Source organism: Solea senegalensis, linkage group LG4 (assembly GCF_019176455.1).
Source record: "Solea senegalensis isolate Sse05_10M linkage group LG4, IFAPA_SoseM_1, whole genome shotgun sequence".
Lineage (NCBI taxonomy): Eukaryota > Metazoa > Chordata > Actinopteri > Pleuronectiformes > Soleidae > Solea > Solea senegalensis.
Genome location: NC_058024.1, coordinates 7770393 through 7793797, shown reverse-complemented (window position 1 = coordinate 7793797; position 23405 = coordinate 7770393). Strand labels below are relative to the sequence as shown.

Sequence of the window (23405 nt, the reverse complement as noted above, 5' to 3'; positions counted from 1 at the left end):
TCACATTAAAACACATGAGTTGTTTCATAGTGGCACCTTTGTGAACACTGCCCTTCCTTTTTCTTTCTTAGCTGAGAGTCTTCAAATTGGCCAAATCATGGCCCACCCTCAACATGCTGATCAAGATCATTGGTAACTCGGTGGGAGCTCTGGGTAATCTGACCCTGGTGTTGGCCATCATCGTCTTCATCTTTGCCGTGGTGGGCATGCAGCTATTTGGCAAAAGTTACAAGGACTGCGTGTGTAAGATCGCCCCTGACTGTAAGCTACCTCGCTGGCACATGCACGACTTCTTCCACTCCTTCCTGATCGTGTTCAGAGTATTGTGTGGGGAATGGATTGAGACCATGTGGGACTGTATGGAGGTGGCTGGACAGACCATGTGTCTCACTGTCTTCATGATGGTCATGGTCATTGGAAACCTGGTGGTAAGACGAGAGCAAGATTGCACGATTGTGATTCTACTCTGATTTACTCAGACTTTGAGATGTGCTCTTTTCTTCTCAGGTGCTTAACCTGTTCCTTGCCTTGCTGCTGAGTTCATTCAGTGCAGACAATCTGGCTGCCACAGATGACGATGGAGAGCCCAACAACCTCCAGCTCGCAGTAAACCGTATAAAGATCGGGATTGCCTGGTTCAAGGCCAACATGCGGATTGTTATGGCCACGGTGCTCAAGAAGGTTCTATATATCTAAACATCAATATGAAACGATGACTTCCTAACTCAAATGAATATATAATGTAGCAGCTCTGTGATGGCTCTCCTTGTCTCTAATAATTTGTCTTATACTGTCACTCTTTTAAACAGCCCATAGAGGATGAACAGAAGCCTCTGGATGAAATGTATGAGAAGAAGCTCAACTGCATTGCAAACCACACAGTGGACATCAACCGTGAACTGGACTATGCTAAAAATGGCAACGGCACCACGAGTGGCATTGGAAGCAGTGTGGGGAAGTATATGATTGATGAAGACTACATGTCCTTCATCCACAACCCCAACCTTACGGTCTGCGTTCCCATTGCTGTCGGGGAGTCGGACTTTGAAAATCTTAATACGGAGGACTTCAGCAGCGAATCGGACGTGGAGAACAGCAAAGACGTAAGTAGGATGGAGTGAGAGGGTGAAAATAAAGGACAGATAGCGATAGGAGTGACAGCCGTCACCTTAGTGACACACATGGGTAGAAGTTAAGCCAGATACGGAGAAGTGAAAGAAAAAGAAACATAACCCAGCTGATTAATTTGGAATTCAACCCTCTGCAGCCAAAACATACATTTTAGATGAACTATTGTCCTGGCCTGTACACATCATGTTCTACAGACTGAAGATCTTTGTTTCTCACATATCTACACAAATATCACACTGTAATTATTTAAAGAATGGCATTCAAATGAATTATTATGTAGAAAAGCATTCCCTCTCATATCGCAATCACAACTTCTGTCAAAATAATCGCAATTAGATGTTTATTCAGAATCTAAATATTCAGTAACAATATTTTATATTATTTTCTTTTTGTCTCATTTTGGATGAACTTTTATTAGCTGTTATACTCAATATCTCACCTCTTATGTTGTGTTTGCATTTCATTTATCGTTCATCTCCTACTCTTCGTTCTCCACTTCATTAACAAAATGTGTTTTTGTACAGTTTTGCTGACAGTTTATGGATTTATTGGCTTTTTCTGCAGTGTTGTGTTGTGTTCTCTTGGTTGTACTCCATCCTGTAGTTAACAAACATAGGATTTTGTTTCACTTTGATGAATTTAAATTTTATGGAGGTGAACAATAGGAAGTGATGATAGTTGTCGTAATGGCACGAATTTTAAGCTACTATCACCAGTTTGGTATTGTTATTATTTGGGATAATCTAACATAGATGTGCTAATCCTATTGTTTGAAACCTATTTACATTTAAATCAGCATGAATTCTTAGCAAAAAGGGTGATGCACTCAGTCAAAGTGTGTGGTTATAAACGTGTGTTCCTCTTGGTATCCTTTCATCCATTAAGCAGAGTTCGGAGCCACCACACTGAAGACATTTAGTTTATCATTATATTACATTATAGAACATCCATTTAGACACGACGGCTCAAACACTGAGGCCTGGTGAAACATAGCATCTGCTGTACAGTCTGAATGTGGGAGAAAGGGAAGCCAGACACAGAGGAATATAGAGAAGTCTGATGCATGGGTCACCTTGACCTGGTTTCCAGAAGAAAGAAAGGAGATAATGCAGCAGCAGCTTCACTACTGTACCTGCACCAGGTTTATACTCCACTAGCCCCCCCACCCCCACCACTCAACCAACCACACAACGTTTGTCCCTGCACCACAGCCAGCCAGCTACGAGAAACACTGCAGGGAGTAGACACAGACAGAGCTGTGAGCAGCCAATCAGAAAAAGGCAGAGACCCATCTGGCTGTTTAGTGGAGAGGAAGAGAAAAGAGGGAGAGGAAGAGAGCGTGAATGCGGACCTTTGCTGACGACTTAAGATTACAAAGTGCAGTATCATTCTCAAGTGAATATAACGGGCTGAGCGTCTCTCTCTTGTGTGTGTGTACTAAATGTGTATATTTACAACAAGGAAACAGTTTTGCTGATGTTTCTCTGCCCTGCTTCACCTTGACTTATTGTGAACATGTGACATGATTTATTACTACTGGTGAACTCACATAACCATGGTTTTAAAGTCTTAATGTGATTCTTCTTAACAAATTCATATGCAGGACTTTGTCAAAGGCGTTAGTGAAAGGCCAAAAATATAGTTGGTATTCATTTATTTTGGACAAAAGTGGCTCCTTTGTCCAAATGCATGCACAAAAATGAAGCATTTGTTTAATTGTGACACAACAGTACGTGTATAAGCTTGTATCAGAATCGTTCTGCAGAATAAGCAGTGGCAACGGGAGCATGAGCCGCACTACATGGCTACAACATACAGCACCTCCGGCAATAAATCATGTCATGCATAAAAACCCAAAGTGGCGTCACTTTATTAGCCGTACTGGCTCCCTGCCATACTCCTATGCTTTATAGCATCTGATTGCTGAGGTGAAAATTCAGAACTGAGCCGATCTTTTTGCTCCCCCTTTTTGTTTTTGTCTCAGCTGGACGACACCAGTTCATCTGAGGGCAGCACAATCGACATCAAGCCTGATGTGGAGGAGGTGGCAGTCGTGGAGGTAGTGGAGGAGTACCTTGACCCAGAAGCCTGCTGGACAGACGGTGGGTTTTATTTATTTGCGCAGTAACAGTAACACAGAACAGACATGTGTTGTCATGATTACTGAACCTGTATCTTGCATAGCACTATATTAACACCATTATAATGTGTCTGTGGTGTTATGCACCGGAAACAACTGCTTCACGAGTCACTGGTTTGCGTGTGTCGCGTGTAAAACAAGTCGTGCAGTGATGACTCCGCCCACGTTGAGGAGGTAATGGAAAACCATACCAAACCGCGTGGAATCAAGCCGTGCTGGAACTGTGTAGTGGAAAAGCCCCAAATGTTGGTGCATGTTTTTACGTACTGGTCTGAATATTTTCAGAAACTGCTGACCTACTGCCATTCTCATGCAAAACCATCTCAAGGGTTTTGGAGAAGGGTCAGAAAAAGAGAAAATATCCAGTGAGCAGCAGTTCTCTGGCTGAAAAGGCCAGATGATAGACAGGCAACAGCAACTTACTTGTTACAGTCAATGATTGCAGAAGAAGAAGATCTTAAAGGGTGCTACACGTGCCACTTTATCAGGTGTCCCATGTACCTACTGAAGTGGAATGTGTATCAACAGCTTTGTTTTTATTCATCATACAGAATGTGTGGCCAAATACAAGTGCTGTGACGTTCCCATCACTCATGGCTGGGGGAAATACTGGTGGTTCTTGAGGAAAACCTGCTACCTGATCGTGGAACACAACTGGTTTGAAACCCTCATCATCTTCATGATCCTGTTGAGCAGCGGCGCTTTGGTAAGAGTGCACATGCAAACCACTCCTTCCACTCCTAATCCTTGGTATAATAAATTTACAACACATGACCAAACGACATGATAAGAAAATGAATAGACTAATTAAAACCAGTGAAAACAACTTTCCTTGAGACGAAGAGAGTCTCGTTTCGTTGTGAGGATGTGAACTTGCAAGATCATCTCCTGCTTTTCTTTTGCAGCTGCTCTTGATATGATTCTTACTAATGGACAGCAAAGTGCTATAATGCACCAACCTTTCAACCAGCAGAATCCAGCTTAGGCTTGCAGCTTTCTGGAGGGGGAAGGTCTGAGGCCAAACACTTACGTGCAGAAGAATGTATGCAGGCAATAGCGAAAGAGAAAAAAGGAGAAAAATAATCAACTTTGTTTGATACGGATGAACTATTAACTAGTACCATGTGAATGACTCGCTGAAAAGAGACGGAGAACAAGACAACGTCTGCAAATGATTGATGAGGAAATTGGTTGATAAAGATTTAATTCCATTTCATTATGGACCCTTTTCTTATTGGGTTTGGCTATGGAACAGCCTACCTTTGCACGAGAGAGCTGCCCTTTGAATTTAAACTGCAGTCACTTCCTGGTTTTTAATAAGCCAGAGTTGCCATATGGTCAGTGTCTGTAGAAGTTACTGAGAGTGTTTAGTGACGAGTTATAGAATTTTATAGAATTTAGACCCCTCACAACTCTGACATTTAAACACATTTTAAATTTTAGGCCATGTTGAGTCACTCAGCGCTCATTTTTATCGCTGTACCTTAAACAACTGACTGGAAGTTTAGGATCTGGCTTATGTTTTAGCAGAAGAAATTTCAACTCCTGTTAAAAAAAAACACCAACAACACTGAATAACCTTGGTTTTTATTGTGCATCCATTGACTAACACTTTGGTTTTTTAACTTAACTCACTTTTAACTTCTCACTCATTTGTGAGGTCAGTGGTCAATGCTGCATACATGCGTGAGTGAGTGAGTGAGTGAGGTATGTCTGTGTTTCTGTTTCTCCGCTGCTCTTCAGGCCTTTGAGGACGTGTACATTGAGCAAAGGAAGACGGTGCGCATCATTCTAGAGTATGCCGACCGCGTCTTCACCTATATCTTCATCCTCGAGATGTTGCTGAAATGGGTGGCGTACGGCTTCGTCAAGTACTTCACTAACGCCTGGTGTTGGTTGGACTTCTTCATTGTGGATGTAAGTACCGTACTCCTCTGTTTCAGGATGACATGGCGATATTTTGAGACTGCAACACAGAAGAACCCTCATTGGTCCCCTTAACCATGAAGCAAGATGTGATAGGATTATTTTTGGTAACCAGACCTGAAATACAATTTAGTATTTTGCCAGCACATGGTGCATGACTCAAGTCAAATGTGTTGTCAGAGGAAAACGTACAAATGTTGTAAAGTATTGGATTTCTGATATGCCTAGAGATCATGACAGAGACAATCAATAGCCTGCTCTTGATACATCATTTAATTTAGCCTGTTTCACCACCTTGAGTGTAGAAAGTCATGACTTGCACGGACTTCACAGTGACATTTCATCTCCTCACTCTCAACTCTCTCCCCAGCACTCTTTACAGAATATTCAGATTACATAATAAACCTTATGTCATTATTATATTGTCCTGACTCCAGAACAACAATGGTGCTGAGGACATACAAATGGTATGTGTCGCTGTGTCTCTTTCTTCTTACTGCAGAAGTCAATCAAACTGTCCAATGTTTAAAAAAAAAAAAAAACACACACTCTAGTCTGTACTGTACAGTACAACATACTGCTTATGTATCTCACATAACAAAATACTATTGGGTCACAGCTTGAGATATGCATTTGATTTGTTTCCTACGTGATCCACAGGCTTTGCTGCAGTGCTTTGGGACCACATTCACACTCTGGAAAAAATGCTGCAACTTTAAATGCTACTGTGGAAAATGGGGGCTCAGCATCATTGTTATAGAGTCAGTGTGGTATAGGAGCGGCAGTGAAAGCTGGCATATAATGTGATATTTCTGGTATACGATTATGTTTTCCCTCACAGTGCGCTGCGTCATTGTCAAAGCCTTTCATCACCAGGGTGCCAGGTGTAACTCTGGGCCCGTGGACGGCAACACAACAGCAGCCTCTGACACAGGAAACATCTACTATATACACGGGTTCATTTGAAAATCTGAATCTGCTTCTGGGTTGCTGAGTTGTTCAGTGTTTTCCCAGCTCAGGATCATTTCTACTCACATATAGTTTGTCCTTGTCTGTCATTTGTGCATGATGAGATTTTCACTTGAATTTCAAAAAAGACACAGCACAAAAATGTGAGCCTTTACATGAATCTGCTTCAAAGGAAACTGAAAAATGTCGTATTGCAGATAACGCTGATAAGCACAAGTTCTAATGCTTTGTGAGTTAAAGCTATTTTTGGTTGTAGTAGTAGAAATATCACGATTCTGATTCAATCAATGCAGTATTTTATCAATATTTTACCCCCACCCGTAGTACTTAGCCCTATCTACATGCGATCCTCAGATTACTGAGGACAGATGTTGATACCAGGTCTGAATACTAACACTACACTGATCATGGCAAATTAGGCAAAAGGGGTTTCTATAAATGTGTTTTTGTAATTGCGTGTTAGAATCAGTCACGATGACTGAGAACCTCCACACGTTGTTTTGCTGCAGACATAAAGTGCACTTCAGGGCTTCTGCCCTAATTAACTACGTCACATGTGAGGCTTAACTCGAACAACCACTGTACCAAACCTGGAAAATCGAATTTGATAGAGCTTTGCACAAGCATCTGTTAGTGTTGTCTGGCAGCATCACTGTGTTTTGTCCGGTCACACCGTTAAAAGAAAATGTTAACAAAGGTCAAGTGTTTTGAAAAGTGCTCTGATAAACAGTGTCATCACAGTCAAGTATGACTATTAATGTATTAATCACACACTGGGGAAATCCACATGTTATGAGAGCAGAGGGGTCAGGAGCAGACAAGTATCACATCAGGATTTAAAAAAGCAACATAAAATAGAAATAGAATAGCAGTACTATGAGAAGGGGAACTCGGATGTACAGGTGTGCAAGAAATGTCTTAAAATACCAAAAATACTAAGTATATATCAAATGTGTTTACATATATTACAATGTACACTATATTGGTGTGGAAGTGAGCAAAACAAGAGAAGCTCAGTGGTACACAATTATTGCACATGTGTATTTAACGGGACTTGACATTCGTGGAGGAGTAGCAACTGAGTTGTCGTAAGGTGTAAATTTGATAGTTTAAATACCTATTGTACTGCTTAGTTTGTTTGCACTGGATCAGTAAGTCACCAAGACCTGACCTAGTTCTATTTGGATGAGAACCATTTCTTAAGAGAGGCAAACTCACTTTCTCAGGATTGCGTGATTTCGGATTTGTTAGCACTGGATTTATAGATTACGATATCCTCAGCGTGTGAGTGCATGTGACAATCTGAGCAGGTTTTAGGCAGGTCACTGATAAAGATAGAGAAAAGAAGTGGACTGAGAGAGGAGCCTTGTGGGACTCCTCTCTCAACATTTAAGTAGTCTGACAGGCTTCCATTAACAGTGAGTCACTGGAGTCTGTTGTGGATGTTTGAAATAAACAACGCAATATGGAGTTAAGTTAATCCAGGAGTAAGAAGTGGTCACCTATATCAAAGTCTGTGGTTAGATTGTGAAAAACTGCATTGTAAAGTCTAGGCGAGTTTATGAAGTTTGGTCTGAAACTAGATTTGCAGAGAAGATATTAAAGTTGGTGCAATATTGTGATAGTTGGTTAAACATTAATTTAACAAATACCATTTTGATCATTTGTGTCTTAATACTGTGTATCTGTGGTATTATTACACTCTAAAGAGGAATATGGTAATGGCCTGTATATTAATGCAGACGTATCAATCAGCTCTGGTAATATTGCTTAACAGAGCCTGCTTTCAGATAAAGGAACTTTTCAACTTAACAAAGACGTAGAAACAGTTAAATAATAAATATGACATCAATTGTGACAATTGTGCAGGCAGTTGATGCTGAATCCATCATGAGATAAACCTCTGTCTCCTCTAATGTCTGTTAATTATTGCTGGACCTGAAACATCCTTATAGGCACATTACATTACCCTCCATAGCTGGACTGGTATTGCTCAGAAGATTTTCAGATTGTGGGAACACATTTGCCCATTACCTGGAAATGCTTGAACTTAAGTGCCTTAGACTTCACGTGTGGGTACTGAGGCAAACTCATAATAAATCTCATGCCGTGTCTTTTTGTGCTTACCAAGTGAGTGCAGCACTCTCACATACAATGAAGGAGTGAATGAATTTTCCCTGTAGTGAGTCCTCGTGGCTTAATATCATGCTGCAGTGTGCGGTGTTATTGCAACCTCACCCCCCGCACATGTTCTTAAATTTCCATTGTGGGGCTCAATACCATTTCACTTTTTGTCCCCCCACTTATGCCTACCGTGCACATTCACATGTTCACACATATATCTGAATTTAGGCTGGTGTCGTTAAATATGATTGGTTAAATACGTAAACAAGGCTTTTAGGTGCTGGCTACGCACAGAAAAGGCAACATTTTTGAATTCTGAATGGTCAGAAGAGAATGGCTTTATCAGCAAAAGTAGTTTTTGCACTATTTGATGCTGTGACGTTGATATAAGTGCTCAAGGAAAACGTGCCTTTTAACAACAGATAAATATAAAATCAACAGATGTGCTGTTGGTCTCTCTGCCATAACATTGTTTTTTTCTTTTTTTTCGAGAAGCTTGAATGTCTACCAGAAGTTCCTTGGCAACAAAAAAAACTCCTGGATGTTACCAGAGAAGGCCACCACCCCCCACCCCGCCCACCATCATTTTAGGTTTAGAAATGGTTTGCTTTCTGGCAATTTGTTCTTTTACCAATTTATGGCTATGATTGCAGTAAGTTAACTGGCTAACTGATCCTTCAAATAAAGATGTTTCAGGGGCACACTTGAAAACGAGGCCTACGAGATATTTCCTAGATTAATCGAATCCTAGCAAACGGTTGGTTATTGGTTATTATCATGTTGTGCAGCTATGTTTTTCATCTCCTGTAATTGGACCACTTGCACTGGATGTTTATGCCATGGCTAATGCCATGTATCCAGTCACCAATGAAAAACAGACATGTAACATAAGATAATGATGAGACCTGGAGGAGTGAGGACGAGGTGCCAGTTATTTTGGAGCCATGTTTGCAGTTTGTAGTCCTCTTCATAGTGGAAATGCCAGACCAATATTAACACTGTTCTCATCTCTTTCACTGTCTGCAGCCTCACTAGCCAAAGAATGAGATTTCTTTGGGAGAAAATGCAGAGTTGCTTTTGGTTCCGCCGCTACCAAGGGGCTTGTTACACGAGACGTGCTGAACTCGGAAAACTCAGGTCGTGAATATGCCAGGGAGTGTAGAAATGAGCTCGTTTCATTAACACATCTTTATAGCATGTATGGTTGAAGCTTAAGGTGTCCACTCTTGCAATCCCCCTCTAATCACTTCTATCATTATGACTCTCATCATGTGCACTTATGACTGCAGCTCTGTTCTTTTATATCTTTGCTGTAGTGGAAGGCATCATATTCTGTGGTGCGTCTGTTTGGTTTCTCATTTTTTTGCACATCATACATAATGTAATATAAGTACTTTTAGTGCAACTCTACAATATCACTTAAATGTTATATGAATGAAATCACATACTGCCAAAAATTATAAGGAGCATTACTCCTTGTGTATAATTAATCATAAAGAGTAAGCAAACAACAATGAAAATATAGGCTTCAACGTCAAATTCAATGCAACTAAAGGGAGTTTACCTCACCTAACCACCACATCAAAAGTCTGTTTACCAACTTAAATCAATCACAGCTATGAATTTTAAAAGGCTAATTGTATATCTAATTTCAACATGAAAAAACAGACATGAACTGAACTTCTGTGTTTCGTGCCAGAGACACTGCTGGAGCTTTGTGACACATCCAGACATTGGGAAAGTCACAGAACATGGTCTCTTTACAGCCTGTGTTTAATGAATGTGATATTTATGTGTTTTTTTTTGGATCCTCTTTCAAGATTTAAAGATAGGAGGGAATGCAAGAGTATCATTAGGTAACTGATGAATCAGTAGAAACAAAGTTTCAGCGAAGTATAGAAAGAATGATACTACCATAAGAGAAGACGTAGTGCTGACAGTGAAACATAGAAGTGGGAGTGTGCTGATATGGGGGCTGCATGAGTGCAAAATGCGTAGGGCAGATGACAGTTATAGATGGTACCATGAATGCAAGTTTGAATACACCTACACACTGAATAAAATAATTGACTCCCAGTCCCAACGAGCCTGGCAGGAGAGGAATTTTCCAAAAAAAAAAGGACAGTGGTCCCTAACACAAACACACGGAAAATGGACAGACCATCTCTCCACGGATTTGGTTGTGACAGGTATGATCCATGTCCTGGACAAAGAAACCAGTCATAAAACCAAAATGTAATTAGTCATATACTGATATACAATTTTCAAAAAGATTTAAGATTTGAAATTGCTTATTAATATTTAAGTGATATTGACCTTTGGTGGAGTCAGACATTGTGTCCTGTCTCATTTGTAGTGAAGTTTTGCAGCGGCCCATTTGTTGTGAAGATAACCTATCCTGACTTTCCATGCACACTTCTTTCATTGACATGTCTTCTCTCTCACAGCAGGTGCCTCTAACTGTGTCTCTCTTTAAGTTAAGAGAGACAATGCGAAGCTGTCGACCGGGACTGAAGGGTCGGTGTTTAATGGTGCAGGGTAAGGTTTCTGTGCTGTTTTGGGGCTTGTATGTTCACAGGTTATCCTCTCTCTTCTAACCCTGAAAGTTGTCCTCAACCTTCTGCGTTTTCTCTCCCCTCTTTTGAACTAAGACGCTCTCTGGTGTGAAGACTGTATTGTTTTGTATCGTGTACCGTGTGTATATGATTGTGTCACGTTGATTTAGTGTTTGTGAATACATCTTTCCTCAGATTTTTTTCCCTTTGTTTGACTCTTTATCTTCTCTCCCTTTCACTGTGTCAACCACAAGTTTCTTTCCAGGTGTGCTCACTGTGCTGTTTAAGCTGGTTATCGCAGTAGACCGGCTTGCCAAACTAAAACAAACACATTAGAAAATGAAAAAGGAAATCTTGGGTCAAGTACACTACTGTAACAACCCCTGTTTAATCTCATGATATATGTACATATACCCAGACGTAAAACAATTATATATGTACTTATATACATGTATCTCTCTCTCTCTCTCTCTCTAACCATCCAGCCATCCTTACAGTATATATAGGGTTCATCTTTCTCTCTATATCCCCTCTAACTTTGTGGGTCCTCTCTTTCTTTGCCTCTGTCTTTCCCTCTCCTTCTGTCCCTATCTGTGTAGGTGTCTATAGTCAGCCTTATAGCTAATGCGTTGGGCTTCTCCGATCTAGGCCCGATTAAATCACTCAGGACACTAAGGGCCTTGAGACCCCTCAGGGCCCTGTCACGTTTTGAAGGGATGAGGGTAAGACCTAAGATACCAGACAGCTGGTCCTTCTGCATGCCGATGAATTAAAAAAACAAAAAAAACAGCAACGCATGCTAGAGATTGCAACAGAGAAAATTCCTGTTGTCTCTGGGTGGGGTTTTAAAGTAACCTCCTTCTATGAAAGATACGCTTTTTTTGCATGGATGCAAATCATCTCAGATGGCCATTAGTACATCTGGTTTGATTAATCATATTTCATTTCATATGTTATAAATTTAGTGCTCTGGTATGTCAATCTACAATGAGTTATCCCTTATTATCATTATTACTATTCATTTCAAAGTAAGAAAAGAGGGCAAACATCTGTCCCTATACGAATAAAAGACTGGACTTTATGAGAGACTTTGACCTAAATGAAGCAGCACATTAGAATAATCAGTGTGAGCTGAGAGAACAACAGGAGGCTGATATGAACCATCACACACAACCTGTTCAAAGTGGACTAGGGCACAGGGTTGGTGCTGTGTGTCAGAGCTACAGAGCCGCCCGGATATCCTATCATGGCTAAATAAATTGTTTTTTAATTTGTTTTGCAGTTTTTCATTGTGCACACAGTTGATTCATCTGTCCTTAATTGCATGTGTAGTTCCGACATCAATAGTTCCTGTGCCATGTGAGTGCTGCAGGGCTCTGTACTGAGCTCTGCCTGAGAAAGCTCTATTTTCTTTCTACAAAAATTCTTCTTTTTGGAAGTGTGATTGTTTGGATCAGCCTCTGGTTGTTGCTGGACAGAAAGAACGTTTTCCCACAGTCGCTCTGCCTCGAGTGTCACGTTACCTGTTATTGGATCTTATCACAGTTTGGCTTTGGCATTGTCACACTGGAAGATCAACAAACTTCTGGTTGCATAAACCCCCTCCCCCCCCCCCACCCCGCCATCCTTGCTTGACACTCCTCAGTGAATTCCATCGCCATCACGGTTTTGACCACCATTTTGCCGTTTTGATAGAAACTGATCATCCATAAGCATTTTCTTCATATTCAAATATTTGCCCGAAATCTGATGTTTGCCTGTACAAGAATAGTTTTGGTGTGTCTTTAAATGCACATTCATACAATGTCCTCCTGAGGCTAATAGATTTATCTCCTCCAACATGTCCACGCTGCTTCACTGCAGTATCGTTTAGCAAATGCTCATTCATATTTGTATCCTTCACAGTGAAACCTGTATCAGTTAGACAAAGTCAGTGTTTGGGCTTACCCTGCAATTAATCTTGACTTGAGATAAAAAAAAAATAAAATACATACGTTGAACCTGAAGAAGCGAAGCTGTTGACATGGTGGAGCTGTATCAGTCCTCAGTGTGAATAATTCAATAATAAAGGTGTTTTGCGGGGGTGTAACAACACATTGTGATCCAGTGCAATTCAACAAAATGACACCAAGCTGAAAATGACACGTTCCGTGTCGGTCCTTCACGCGTCAAAGCAGTGACAAGCCCTCAAATGAAGACATTTGTGTTACTGCGGTACTGAATGTGATCAGCAACACTGGTGCTTTTTCTTGCTAAAAACATGTCAAAGTGGCTGCTGTGCAAAGGAGCCGCTGAGTGCAGTCCTTTGCCCAGACATCTGCCTGAGCACGTTGTTCATTTGCTTACTTTTCAGCTTGGTTTTTAGACAGACAAATTATTGATGTTGTTAGCTGTTAAAGGAATGCTTCACCGATTTGCAGTTAACTTTTTATTACTAGAATAGGGGTCGTATTTTTGAAAAATTTTGCTTCCCAACCTCAGTTTCCCCAGAGATGAGAAATATCTTCATTCTCTTCTTTGTTATGTGCGCACCAGTGACACTTGGTCCTGTTAGCATAACTGTTAGCAAAGATGGCCGACACTGTTTACATTGTGGGAATGAGGTCCCTTCCCCCTATGAGTGGGTCTAATAAGTGCGGAATTAGCGTTGCAGCTTCAAGCCTCGGACCAAGTGTCACGGGGGTGGAGTGGCTCAGTGGTTAAGACCAGTACTCTGTGTACGAAAGACATCATAGTCGCAATGGTCGCAAGTTCGATTCCACTCCTAGCTGATTGTACTCAATTCAGTTGTAAGTCGCTTTGGATAAAAGCGTCTGCTAAATGACATGTAATGTAAAAGTGTCAGTGGTGGGCACGTAACAAAAAGAAGAATGAAGATATTTCTTGACTCAGGGGGAAGCACAATTTTTCAAAAATACTAGCTATTACTATACTATTCTCGTAATACTAAGGTAAATGCAAATCGGTGAAGTATTCCTTTAAATTCCGCTTTCCACATTTTCACCAAAACAGATAAGAACAACTAAAATTTGTGCCCATAAAAAAATGTTTTTTACACCCCTGTTTATTTTAAATACATATTTGCCAACTCAGAAACAGAGTTGTAATGGATGGAAAGAATGTGCATTTCTGTGTATGTTTTTATGTTGACATTCTATTTGTGAACATCAGCTCCGTGCAGCTGATGCGAGACTGCTGAGTTACAGTGGTTTTGTCTTCTTGTTGTTCTCCTCAGGTTGTGGTAAATGCCTTGGTGGGTGCAATTCCCTCCATCATGAATGTGCTGCTGGTGTGTCTGATTTTCTGGCTCATCTTCAGCATCATGGGAGTCAACCTTTTTGCTGGGAAGTATTACTTCTGTTTCAATGAGACGTCCGAGCAGTACTTCCTACCCAGCGAGGTCAACAACAAAACAGAGTGTATGGCCCTCATTAATAGAAACGCCACTGATGTCAGATGGAAAAATGTCAAGATCAACTTTGACAACGTGGGTGCTGGATACTTAGCACTCCTGCAAGTGGTGGGAAACGTTCACTCTCACTACCCATTTCTTACTTTCTTGCTTGTTTAATTTTTTTTTTACTCACACAATTGTGTCTGCACACTTTACAGGCAACATTCAAAGGCTGGATGGACATTATGTATGCAGCTATAGATTCTAGAAAGGTACAGCATTCACAGTGTTCAAGTCTAACTTTTACTACTATATCCAGTCGTTCTTTTTCATTTCTGATCTAATTTTTTTTCCCCCTTTGAATCCGTCACAGGTGGAGGACCAGCCCATCTATGAGGACAACTTGTACATGTACATCTACTTTGTCATCTTCATCATTTTTGGCTCGTTCTTCACCCTAAACCTCTTCATTGGTGTCATCATTGACAACTTCAACCAGCAAAAGAAAAAGATAAGATTTATTTTTTATATGTACTTTTTATTGTTATTGTTGTTATATTACAAGCTTCATGTCAAATTACTTTTCTCTCCACTTACAGTATAAATGAAAAGAGTCTGATGAATGAAGGTCTAAATCTTTACAGATTGTAACCAAAAGCTTTTTGTCCCTATACTTTGGAGGTCAGGACATCTTCATGACAGAGGAGCAGAAGAAATACTACAATGCCATGAAGAAACTGGGGTCAAAGAAACCACAAAAACCAATACCGAGGCCTCAGGTGAATATTGTTTTTTACACTTTAGCACTTGGCAGGTTTTTGGCAGGTTAGCTCTTAATACCCATTTCTCCATTCCCTTCCTTTCTCCTCAGAACCAAGTCCAGGGCATTGTGTTTGACTTTGTGACGCAGCAGGTGTTCGACATCTCCATCATGATACTCATCTGCCTCAACATGGTCACCATGATGGTGGAGACCGATGATCAGTCGGACGAGACGGAGGACGTGCTTTACTGGGTCAACTTCATCTTTATTGTGGTCTTCACTGGCGAGTTTTTACTGAAGCTCTTCGCACTGCGTCACTACTACTTCACCAATGGCTGGAACATCTTTGATGTGGTTGTGGTCATCCTTTCAATTGTGGGCAAGTATTCACAAAGGTTATTTATGCATTAAAACAAAACATGTTGGAAATTACACTTAAAGGTCTGGTGTGAACCATTTACGACGGTTTATTGGCAGAAATGTGTACTTCGTATACTAACAATGTTTGTATAAGTGGTAATCATTTCTATAGATAATATTTGATATTAGGTGTATAAAAGATGCTACGGTGGCCACCATTTTGTAGCGTTAAGGAACAAATCAGCCAGAGTGTGCGTGTTTAGAAACTTTAAAGAAACAATAAAGGCCAACACCTTTTCTATTATACACCATAGTGCCCTAAGCTTCGTTACTTTTTTTTTTTAGATCTTAGTGAAATCTTGGGATAATAATTTTTATTTTAGATGACCAACTAAAAATAAACCAGAGTAGTGAAATCAACTATCAAACGAGAGAAACAAACACCAAGTGATGGTACATTGCACTTCCCATGTGCTGTATTCTGTTGTTTCAGTTTCCACAGAATACACAGAAATGTCTCTGATCTTTTTATCTTTTTAACTCCAGGAATGTTTCTGGCTGATATTATTGAGAAGTACTTTGTGTCACCGACACTCTTCAGGGTGATCCGTCTGGCTCGTATTGGCAGAATCCTGCGTCTCATCAAGGGCGCCAAAGGAATCAGAACTCTTCTGTTTGCCCTCATGATGTCCCTCCCCGCCTTGTTCAACATTGGCTTGTTACTTTTCTTAGTCATGTTCATTTTCTCCATTTTTGGCATGTCAAACTTTGGCTATGTGAAACATGGGGCAGGAATCGATGACTTGTACAACTTTGAGACGTTTGGCAACAGTATGATCATTCTGTTCATGATCACCACGTCAGCGGGCTGGGATGGCCTGCTGCTGCCCATTCTTAACTACCCTCCAGACTGTGACCCCACATATGAGAATCCTGGCACTCCTGCCACAGGAGACTGTGGCAACCCTTCGGTGGGCATCTTCTTCTTTGTTATGTACATCATCATTTCTTTCCTAATTGTGGTCAACATGTACATCGCCATCATCCTGGAAAACTTCAGTGTGGCCACAGAGGAGAGTGCTGACCCACTCAGTGAGGATGACTTTGAGACCTTTTATGAGATTTGGGAGAAGTTTGACCCCGACGCCTCCCAGTTTATCACCTATGCCAAGCTTTCGGACTTTGCTGATGCGCTTGAACACCCACTCCGAGTCCCCAAGCCTAACACCATTGAACTTATCGCCATGGACATGCCAATGGTGAGTGGTGACCGCATCCACTGCCTGGACATCCTGTTCGCCTTCACTAAGCGCGTGCTGGGCGACAGTGGCGAGCTGGACATGTTGAGGCAACAAATGGAGGAGCGCTTTGTGGCGGCCAATCCCTCCAAAGTCTCTTACGAGCCGATCACCACCACTCTGAGACGCAAGCAGGAGGATGTGTCAGTTAGAATCATTCAAAGGGCCTACCGATCCTACCTGGCCAGACGCGGCTTTGTCTGTAAACGCAAGCCATCCAGTAACAAAGTGGAGAACGGCGGGAACAATCAGGAACAAGAAAAAAGGGAGAGCACTCCCTCCACTGCCTCCCTGCCCTCTTATGACAGTGTAACGAAACCTGACAAGGAGAAACAGGATGACAACAATGAGGGCAAGGGGGGGAGGAAAGAGAAAGGAAGAAACCAAAAAGACATCAGGGAATCTAAATGTTAGAATGTTGGATTAATAACCACAGTAATAACAATACAAATTATAATAATGTAACTTCAAGCAGAGGAAACTCACCCACACAGATGTACAGATTATTTCATTTCCAAGTCAGAAAAAAAAATAATATTCAGTAATTTTGTTTACAGACTTCATTCTTATATTGATGCAGAGGGAAGCCACTTGGTCTGTCACAGCTTGAAGACTCTTGAACTTCTGTCAAACCAAACATAATCAGCATACTGTGCGACACTGTTGTATCTACCGATCTTAACAAAAGGGAATGAAAGCAGACGTGGAAATGTCTGTTGCTCACTTACCACAGGTCTACAGATAAGACAAGTAACTCTATACCAGGATGTCGGGTGGAATGGAAAAAACAAACAAAAAAAACACTAAGAGAACTCTGCGCCTGGATGCAAATAATGGATTCCTTCATAAGACTGTGTTGTCAAGGAAAACCAAGGCTTGCTGCTAGATGCTAAAGGACTGTCCTCCTAAAGCAGCCAGTGAGTGGTTCTGTGTCATTTAATGTGAGTTGAATAGCAGATAAGGAAATGACACTCTCTCTCTCTATAAGAGCAAACAGAGGGATGACTGTGAGTGAAAGACACAAATGACAGAGAGCGTTGGGAGTACTTTTTTTTTTTGTTTTATTAAAGCTAGAACTTTTTAATTTGAGCAACAAAAATGCAAACAAGATGAAAAAAGAACAATATTCAACATTTTTGCCCATGTCACTTAACTCTTCTACTCATTTTATCTTTGTTATACCCACATCAAAAATGCTTTTTTTACATGGGCTTTCACACCAATTGGTTAAGGGTCTGTTTATTATGGGGTCAACTCAGGCCAAGGGCTTACATTTACTCAGAAAGATTTCCAAACAAATACATAAATAATTGTGCTTGTTCAATGCATAGAAATGACTTGCATGATGGCATGTTTTGATCAGAAATCTTGCATGAATTATCATAGTCCACAAGACACTAATACTCAGACCACACCAGTGGCTCGACAGTGAGATCGAGACATTGTCGAAATTTGAAAGTTCAGAGTTACGAGTCATTTGTTTAACAAAGATAAGTGGGGGTTGATCATCTAAAATGGGTCCGAAATTTTATCTCATTACGCAACACACAATATAAAAATGACTATGTTTAAATTATTGCCTCTATCGACAGAAGAATGGAACATGTTGGTTAAATTAGTGCCGACATGGTGGATCAGTGGGTGAAATCCAAACATTTATTTGCTGCTCTGGAGATGATTTAGTGTGTGAGATGTAGAAAATGGACGTTTGTGTGAATCGCGGGATTGAAATGTTTGTTAATTTGGACTCAAATGTTTTCAAGGGTGCAACACTTTGAAACGTAAAAGCTTATATTTATAATTTGTATGCACCGATGTAATGTCCCATACCATCTGCCTTTAGTTTTGTCTGAGCAGGGCATTTTTACTGAGGGGTCCTACTGAGGGGTACAAGTGGTTTTGGGGGATTTCAAAGGTATGGCAAACTCCTTTGAATTGCTGATGTTTCTCCATGTGTGAGAAGACTTCTGATTATGGTTCCGTTTACATCATTTGATGGCATATATTTACATGTGTTATGATTATTATTACTGTTGTTGTTGTTTTTGTTTTTTTTTGCTGATGTAAATTGAATGTTTTGTTGTGTGCCGCGTCTTATTTGACATGATTTTAAAAAGCCACACCTGAGATGATATGCTGAGGGGGAAAACGGTCCTGTGTTGGAACATATTGTCGAGTGTTAGAGCTGTGTCCTGATGTAATGAGAAGCCGAAACCTATGAATGGGTGATGATAATATTGTGTGTGGAGAAGCCAAAGAGACCTGCCTTGTTATCCCTTGTTGCCCTTTGTCAGTGGAGTGGGATTGGGTGGAGAATGCCCTGCCCATTCTGTTTTTTCGCTGTCATTATTAGACAGAGAGACCCTAGAAATGTATGCAATGCTTGAAAAAATCCATCTGTTTTCTCAGGAGATAATATAGATGTACTATTGTGAGCTCTGCAACAAAATGCAAGTGAATGTGATGGGAGTATTTATGAAATCATGTTTTGCTCTTTTGTGTTTTATGCCATGCTGATGGACAATGATCTCGGGCCGGCTGCCTCGTCTCTGTAGCCGCCTGGTCAGGGGCCAGTTTAGCGCTTCCTGCTTATGATGCCTAGATTTATAGGGCTAGTAGCATCTCGGTGAAACGGCAACATGTTTGCTCACGTGTTAAGGCGGCATTTATATCGCAGGCAAATTACATTTGTGGTTAAGTCAACTATGGACTGCAGTCTGGTCTCAATTAATGTCAGTAAACGGCAAAAATAACAACATTCACCCCCGATAGCAGTCACAGATACAGGAAACACTGTGAGGAGATGTCATGAGAGTGAATTGGGATATGTTGGTTTGAGTAGCACACTGGATTCTTTGTGAAGCATTTTCACTATTTAACAACAACAATGTGTTCCCTGAGCCTCTCGTTTGCCATCGTTCTCCATCATGCTCTGCTGCATAACAAATACCAAATAACCAACAGAGCACTGGATGCTTTTTTTAATGGTACTGTGAGCCGAAGCACCACATCCAAGCTTTTGCACTTCCTGTTGTGCAGTGATGTCACTTCCTGTTTATGAATACCACACACACACACACACACACACACATCCCTTCTCAAGTTCCACAGTCTAGTTGCTGCATGAGATCTCCAAAATCAGTGTGGGTGTTAACTTGAACCAAATAAAACTCTGAATGATGAGCATAAAAGCTACTGCCGTCCATTTTCTCCAAGACAACCATGGATATACAGATGCGTATGACAGAAAGAAGCCTAAAAAATCCAAAAAAAATCCTACATTGGGTAAAACTTCAAATAAAACAACTACACTCGGGCTATGTTCTGTACGGCACAAACTGCAGAAGCTAAGAATGGACTTTTTAAGAAACTATAAATAATGTAATATATTATTTTAACGGCATGTGTAGTTTTTTGTAAATACAGGATTACTTAAAAAACTATGGCTATTAATCTAACACTAAATATTAATAACCATAAATAGAATGGCTTCCAGCTGACACCCCTTGTCACACTTGTTAGGCTGTGAAACTTTTGTTAGATGGAGTAGATTTTTTCTTTCTTTTTTTTATGTTTTTGTTCCATTTGTTTTTGAGTCACTTTTCACAAAAAAGAGGGGAGTGAAGCTAAAAGAATCTATGTTAAAAGCAGAAATTGTATGTAAAACTGTATAAATGAACACGTACATATACAGAAGTGTATTACATATATATTATATATATATTCTTTCATATAAAATATATATATATATAGTATATATACATTAGAACAATGTCTATAACTCGACTCTCCTGTCCACTCCTTGCATTGAGGTGAAAGCAGAAACACAGTTTTGATTGATCATGCTTTTTTTTTTCTTTGTGTGGTACGTTCAGAGAATAACCAAAACTCTGGCCCGCCCAAGATCTCTGCATATCGGGTACCAGCGTACAATGCATGGTGTTGTACTGGCTGCTTCTGAGTATTGTGGAGCCTGCTTTGGTGAGAGGATTGCACTACCAGCATACCCTTTTGTACACGTGTGAAGATGTCTTGCCCCTCGTTTCCTATATCGTACGCACATACGTATTCAGACACACACACACACGTACGTGCAACACAGTCACAGTCACACGCACTCTCACGCAGTCTTAGCATTTTGCAGGCCACACCTGGTGAACCAGTGTGCCCCAGTATGAGCTGCAGTTCACTTTGTATGACAAAATGTTTGCTCGTTTCAGCTCTAACCCTGCTCAATATTTCCACCTAACACACTGCTGCAGTTTGAAGTTGATCTTTCAGTTTGCTGTCTCTTTCAAATAAGGGTTAGTCGTCTTAACTGTCTGTGTGTTTGTTTATGGTGCAATATCTCTTAACGGCACGTGCCTTTTTAGCTTCCTATTTAGTCTGTCAATAAAATCAGCAACGAGGATCTCGAACCCGCGGGAGTGAATCAAAACGGAGCACGATAGAAACAATGTATTGAGTTCAAAATTAACGTGTAAACTGAAAACTCACCACCTAGATTAGACTGTCTGGACTAACATCTTGTAGAGTCATGTAGTACAAGTGCTCTCTCTCTCTCTGTGTTCTGTTTACTGGCTCTCGGGCCCGTAAGAGAACAGCTTGCCTTCTGTTTTACACTTATGTTCATTTCCAAGTGTTGTTTTAACAGTCGGTATATGAGGCCATTTTTTTTTTGTAGCATGACTGAGATAAATTTCTTTTCTTTGCTGAAAATAGGCTAATGAAAACAAAAAAAAAAAACAAAAAAACAAAACAAAAACAAAGTTATGACTGTCATTATCTCTTGCCACTAATACAGTCAGAGAGAGAACGTGTGTGCACAACCACATGGGACAATTAAATGAGAATCAGTGAAAGAATGTCTTCATTTGAGCACGAATCTATTTCCAAACAATAAAGCAGCCTTCCAGTTACACCTCTGGCTGGTGTCGTCATTATTATTACTATTATTATCATTATTATTATGGCATTGATGTGATTGTGTTATGGTGCAAATGGCATTGAGAGGGCTTTAAAAGTGTGTGTGTGTGTGTGTGTGCACTGAGACAGGGTGGGGGTGTGAGGGTGTGTGTAAGCAGAGACAGCACTGCAGTGCAGATAGATGGATGCAGTGGCCTGGGCTGAGTCAGCAGCATGCTCCCACCAGGCTCAGACTGTACAGTGCACTATAAAGCACCTTCTCTCCCAGAGCAGGCGAGGATGGGAGAGAATGAGCCTATAGAAGATGATGAAAAGCAAAATGAAGAACAATGAAAACAGGCATACACAGTGAAAAAAAGAAAGGGAGAACCAAGAAAAAAAAAGAAAGAAAAAAAGAGCCGATGTTTTGTTTTGGATTTGTCCTCCCCGTCCTACCAGCCCTGCATGCGTTGAGAGTGCATCGCTCAGTTTACAGCTGCACCTGAGAGTATAATAACCCATATTATGCTGTTCATATTACACTGCTTGGACATGTATGGAATATTCTAAGGCATTTAAAAAAAAAGAAAAGCAGCTGTTGTAAAATGTTCATTTTGATTTATGAAAAATGTTCATTTCTGTACTGCATTCAAAATGCGTGGCTTTCCTCTGGAATATTCTCTGTGCTGCACATGCTCCGCCGTGTTAGTCCCTCTCTTTATGTTTCTGTCCTCGCGTTCGTTTGAAAGCAAGGTTTAGTTGCAGAGGTTAAGGAGGACGTTGGTGTGAGCTGACGGTCTGTTGGAGTCTGAGGTGGGACTGGGATTGTGCAAAAAGGATGTGTGTGTGTGTGTGTGTGTGTAAGGGATACAGAGGGAGATTGTATGTCTTCAAGAAATCAATGTAACATGTAATCTGCAATATTGCTGTGATCATGTATCGGGGTGAGGTCATGGTTTTCTTTCCTTTTTTCATTCACTGTTTTTTCCATTTTGGTTTCTTTAGACATGCAGAGAGACAGAGGGTGGAGAAATAATAATAATATTATTAATAATAATAATAATAATAATGATAATAAAAAGAAAAGCATCTATACTTTCATCATTCAAGTGAGAGTGGTCTCAGACTTTTTAATCCCGTTCTACTTTACTTTGTACAAAGGTGCATGAGGTGCATGTCTGTCTTGGGTTCGTGACATTTCAAAATGGAGTCCGCTCTGTTGTTTTCACAGAACTGGAGGAGAATCATTGTAAATAAAACCTATTCCACCCATACATAGACTCAACCCCTGCTTTTGCTTTCTACGCTTCATAGAACTGCAATAAAGAATTGCCTCATTGTTTTGGTCTTGTGGCATTAGTTTTGCTCAGCTCTGCCCCTGGAAGTGTCTGTAGATATCCAAGTTGATATCTCTGTTTGTTACTTGAGTGTTCACAAGCCTCTCCATCACTAAATGCCTCTGTTGACTTCCCACAGATATCTAACGCCCTCCAGTGGACCTGAAGGAAATAACAAGACAACCATGTAGCTTCCTCGAATGTTTTTTTTGTTTGTTTTTTGTTATACATTTCTCTCCAGAAGGTCGTCGCTCCACAGTAAGATTGTCCCTGTGAACATACAGTTTTGCAGCCCCACACACTACACACCACCAATGTTGTGAAGAAAATAAAAAAATCTCTATATTATACTCGCAAGCTGCCATGTTGTTGCTTTTCTCATCACTTTTGTTAAAAACTAAAATAATAATGACACTAAATCTGCAAAGATATTGAAATAGATATATATATTTATTTATTTTTTAGCAACACTAATTTAAATCAGGATCTAAATTCAGCTTTAA

The 23405-nt window shown here is 40.5% G+C and overlaps 1 protein-coding gene across 4 annotated transcripts in view; it reads left to right on the top strand.

Annotated features, from left to right (window-relative positions):
* scn8ab (sodium channel, voltage gated, type VIII, alpha subunit b) overlaps positions 1 to 21579 on the top strand; it is a 49777-nt gene extending 28198 nt beyond the window's left edge. For all 4 annotated transcript variants that reach the window (XM_044024782.1, XM_044024783.1, XM_044024786.1 and 1 more), the window contains 13 exons: positions 72 to 428; positions 508 to 681; positions 810 to 1103; positions 3116 to 3233; positions 3823 to 3977; positions 5015 to 5188; positions 11445 to 11567; positions 14081 to 14365; positions 14458 to 14511; positions 14613 to 14750; positions 14914 to 15018; positions 15111 to 15381; positions 15909 to 21579. In XM_044024782.1, the coding sequence (XP_043880717.1) occupies positions 72 to 428; positions 508 to 681; positions 810 to 1103; positions 3116 to 3233; positions 3823 to 3977; positions 5015 to 5188; positions 11445 to 11567; positions 14081 to 14365; positions 14458 to 14511; positions 14613 to 14750; positions 14914 to 15018; positions 15111 to 15381; positions 15909 to 17074 (3414 nt within the window). In that variant the 3' untranslated portion in view covers positions 17075 to 21579. The remainder of the gene's footprint in view (positions 1 to 71; positions 429 to 507; positions 682 to 809; positions 1104 to 3115; positions 3234 to 3822; positions 3978 to 5014; positions 5189 to 11444; positions 11568 to 14080; positions 14366 to 14457; positions 14512 to 14612; positions 14751 to 14913; positions 15019 to 15110; positions 15382 to 15908) is intronic.
* The last annotated feature ends 1826 nt before the right edge of the window (positions 21580 to 23405 follow it).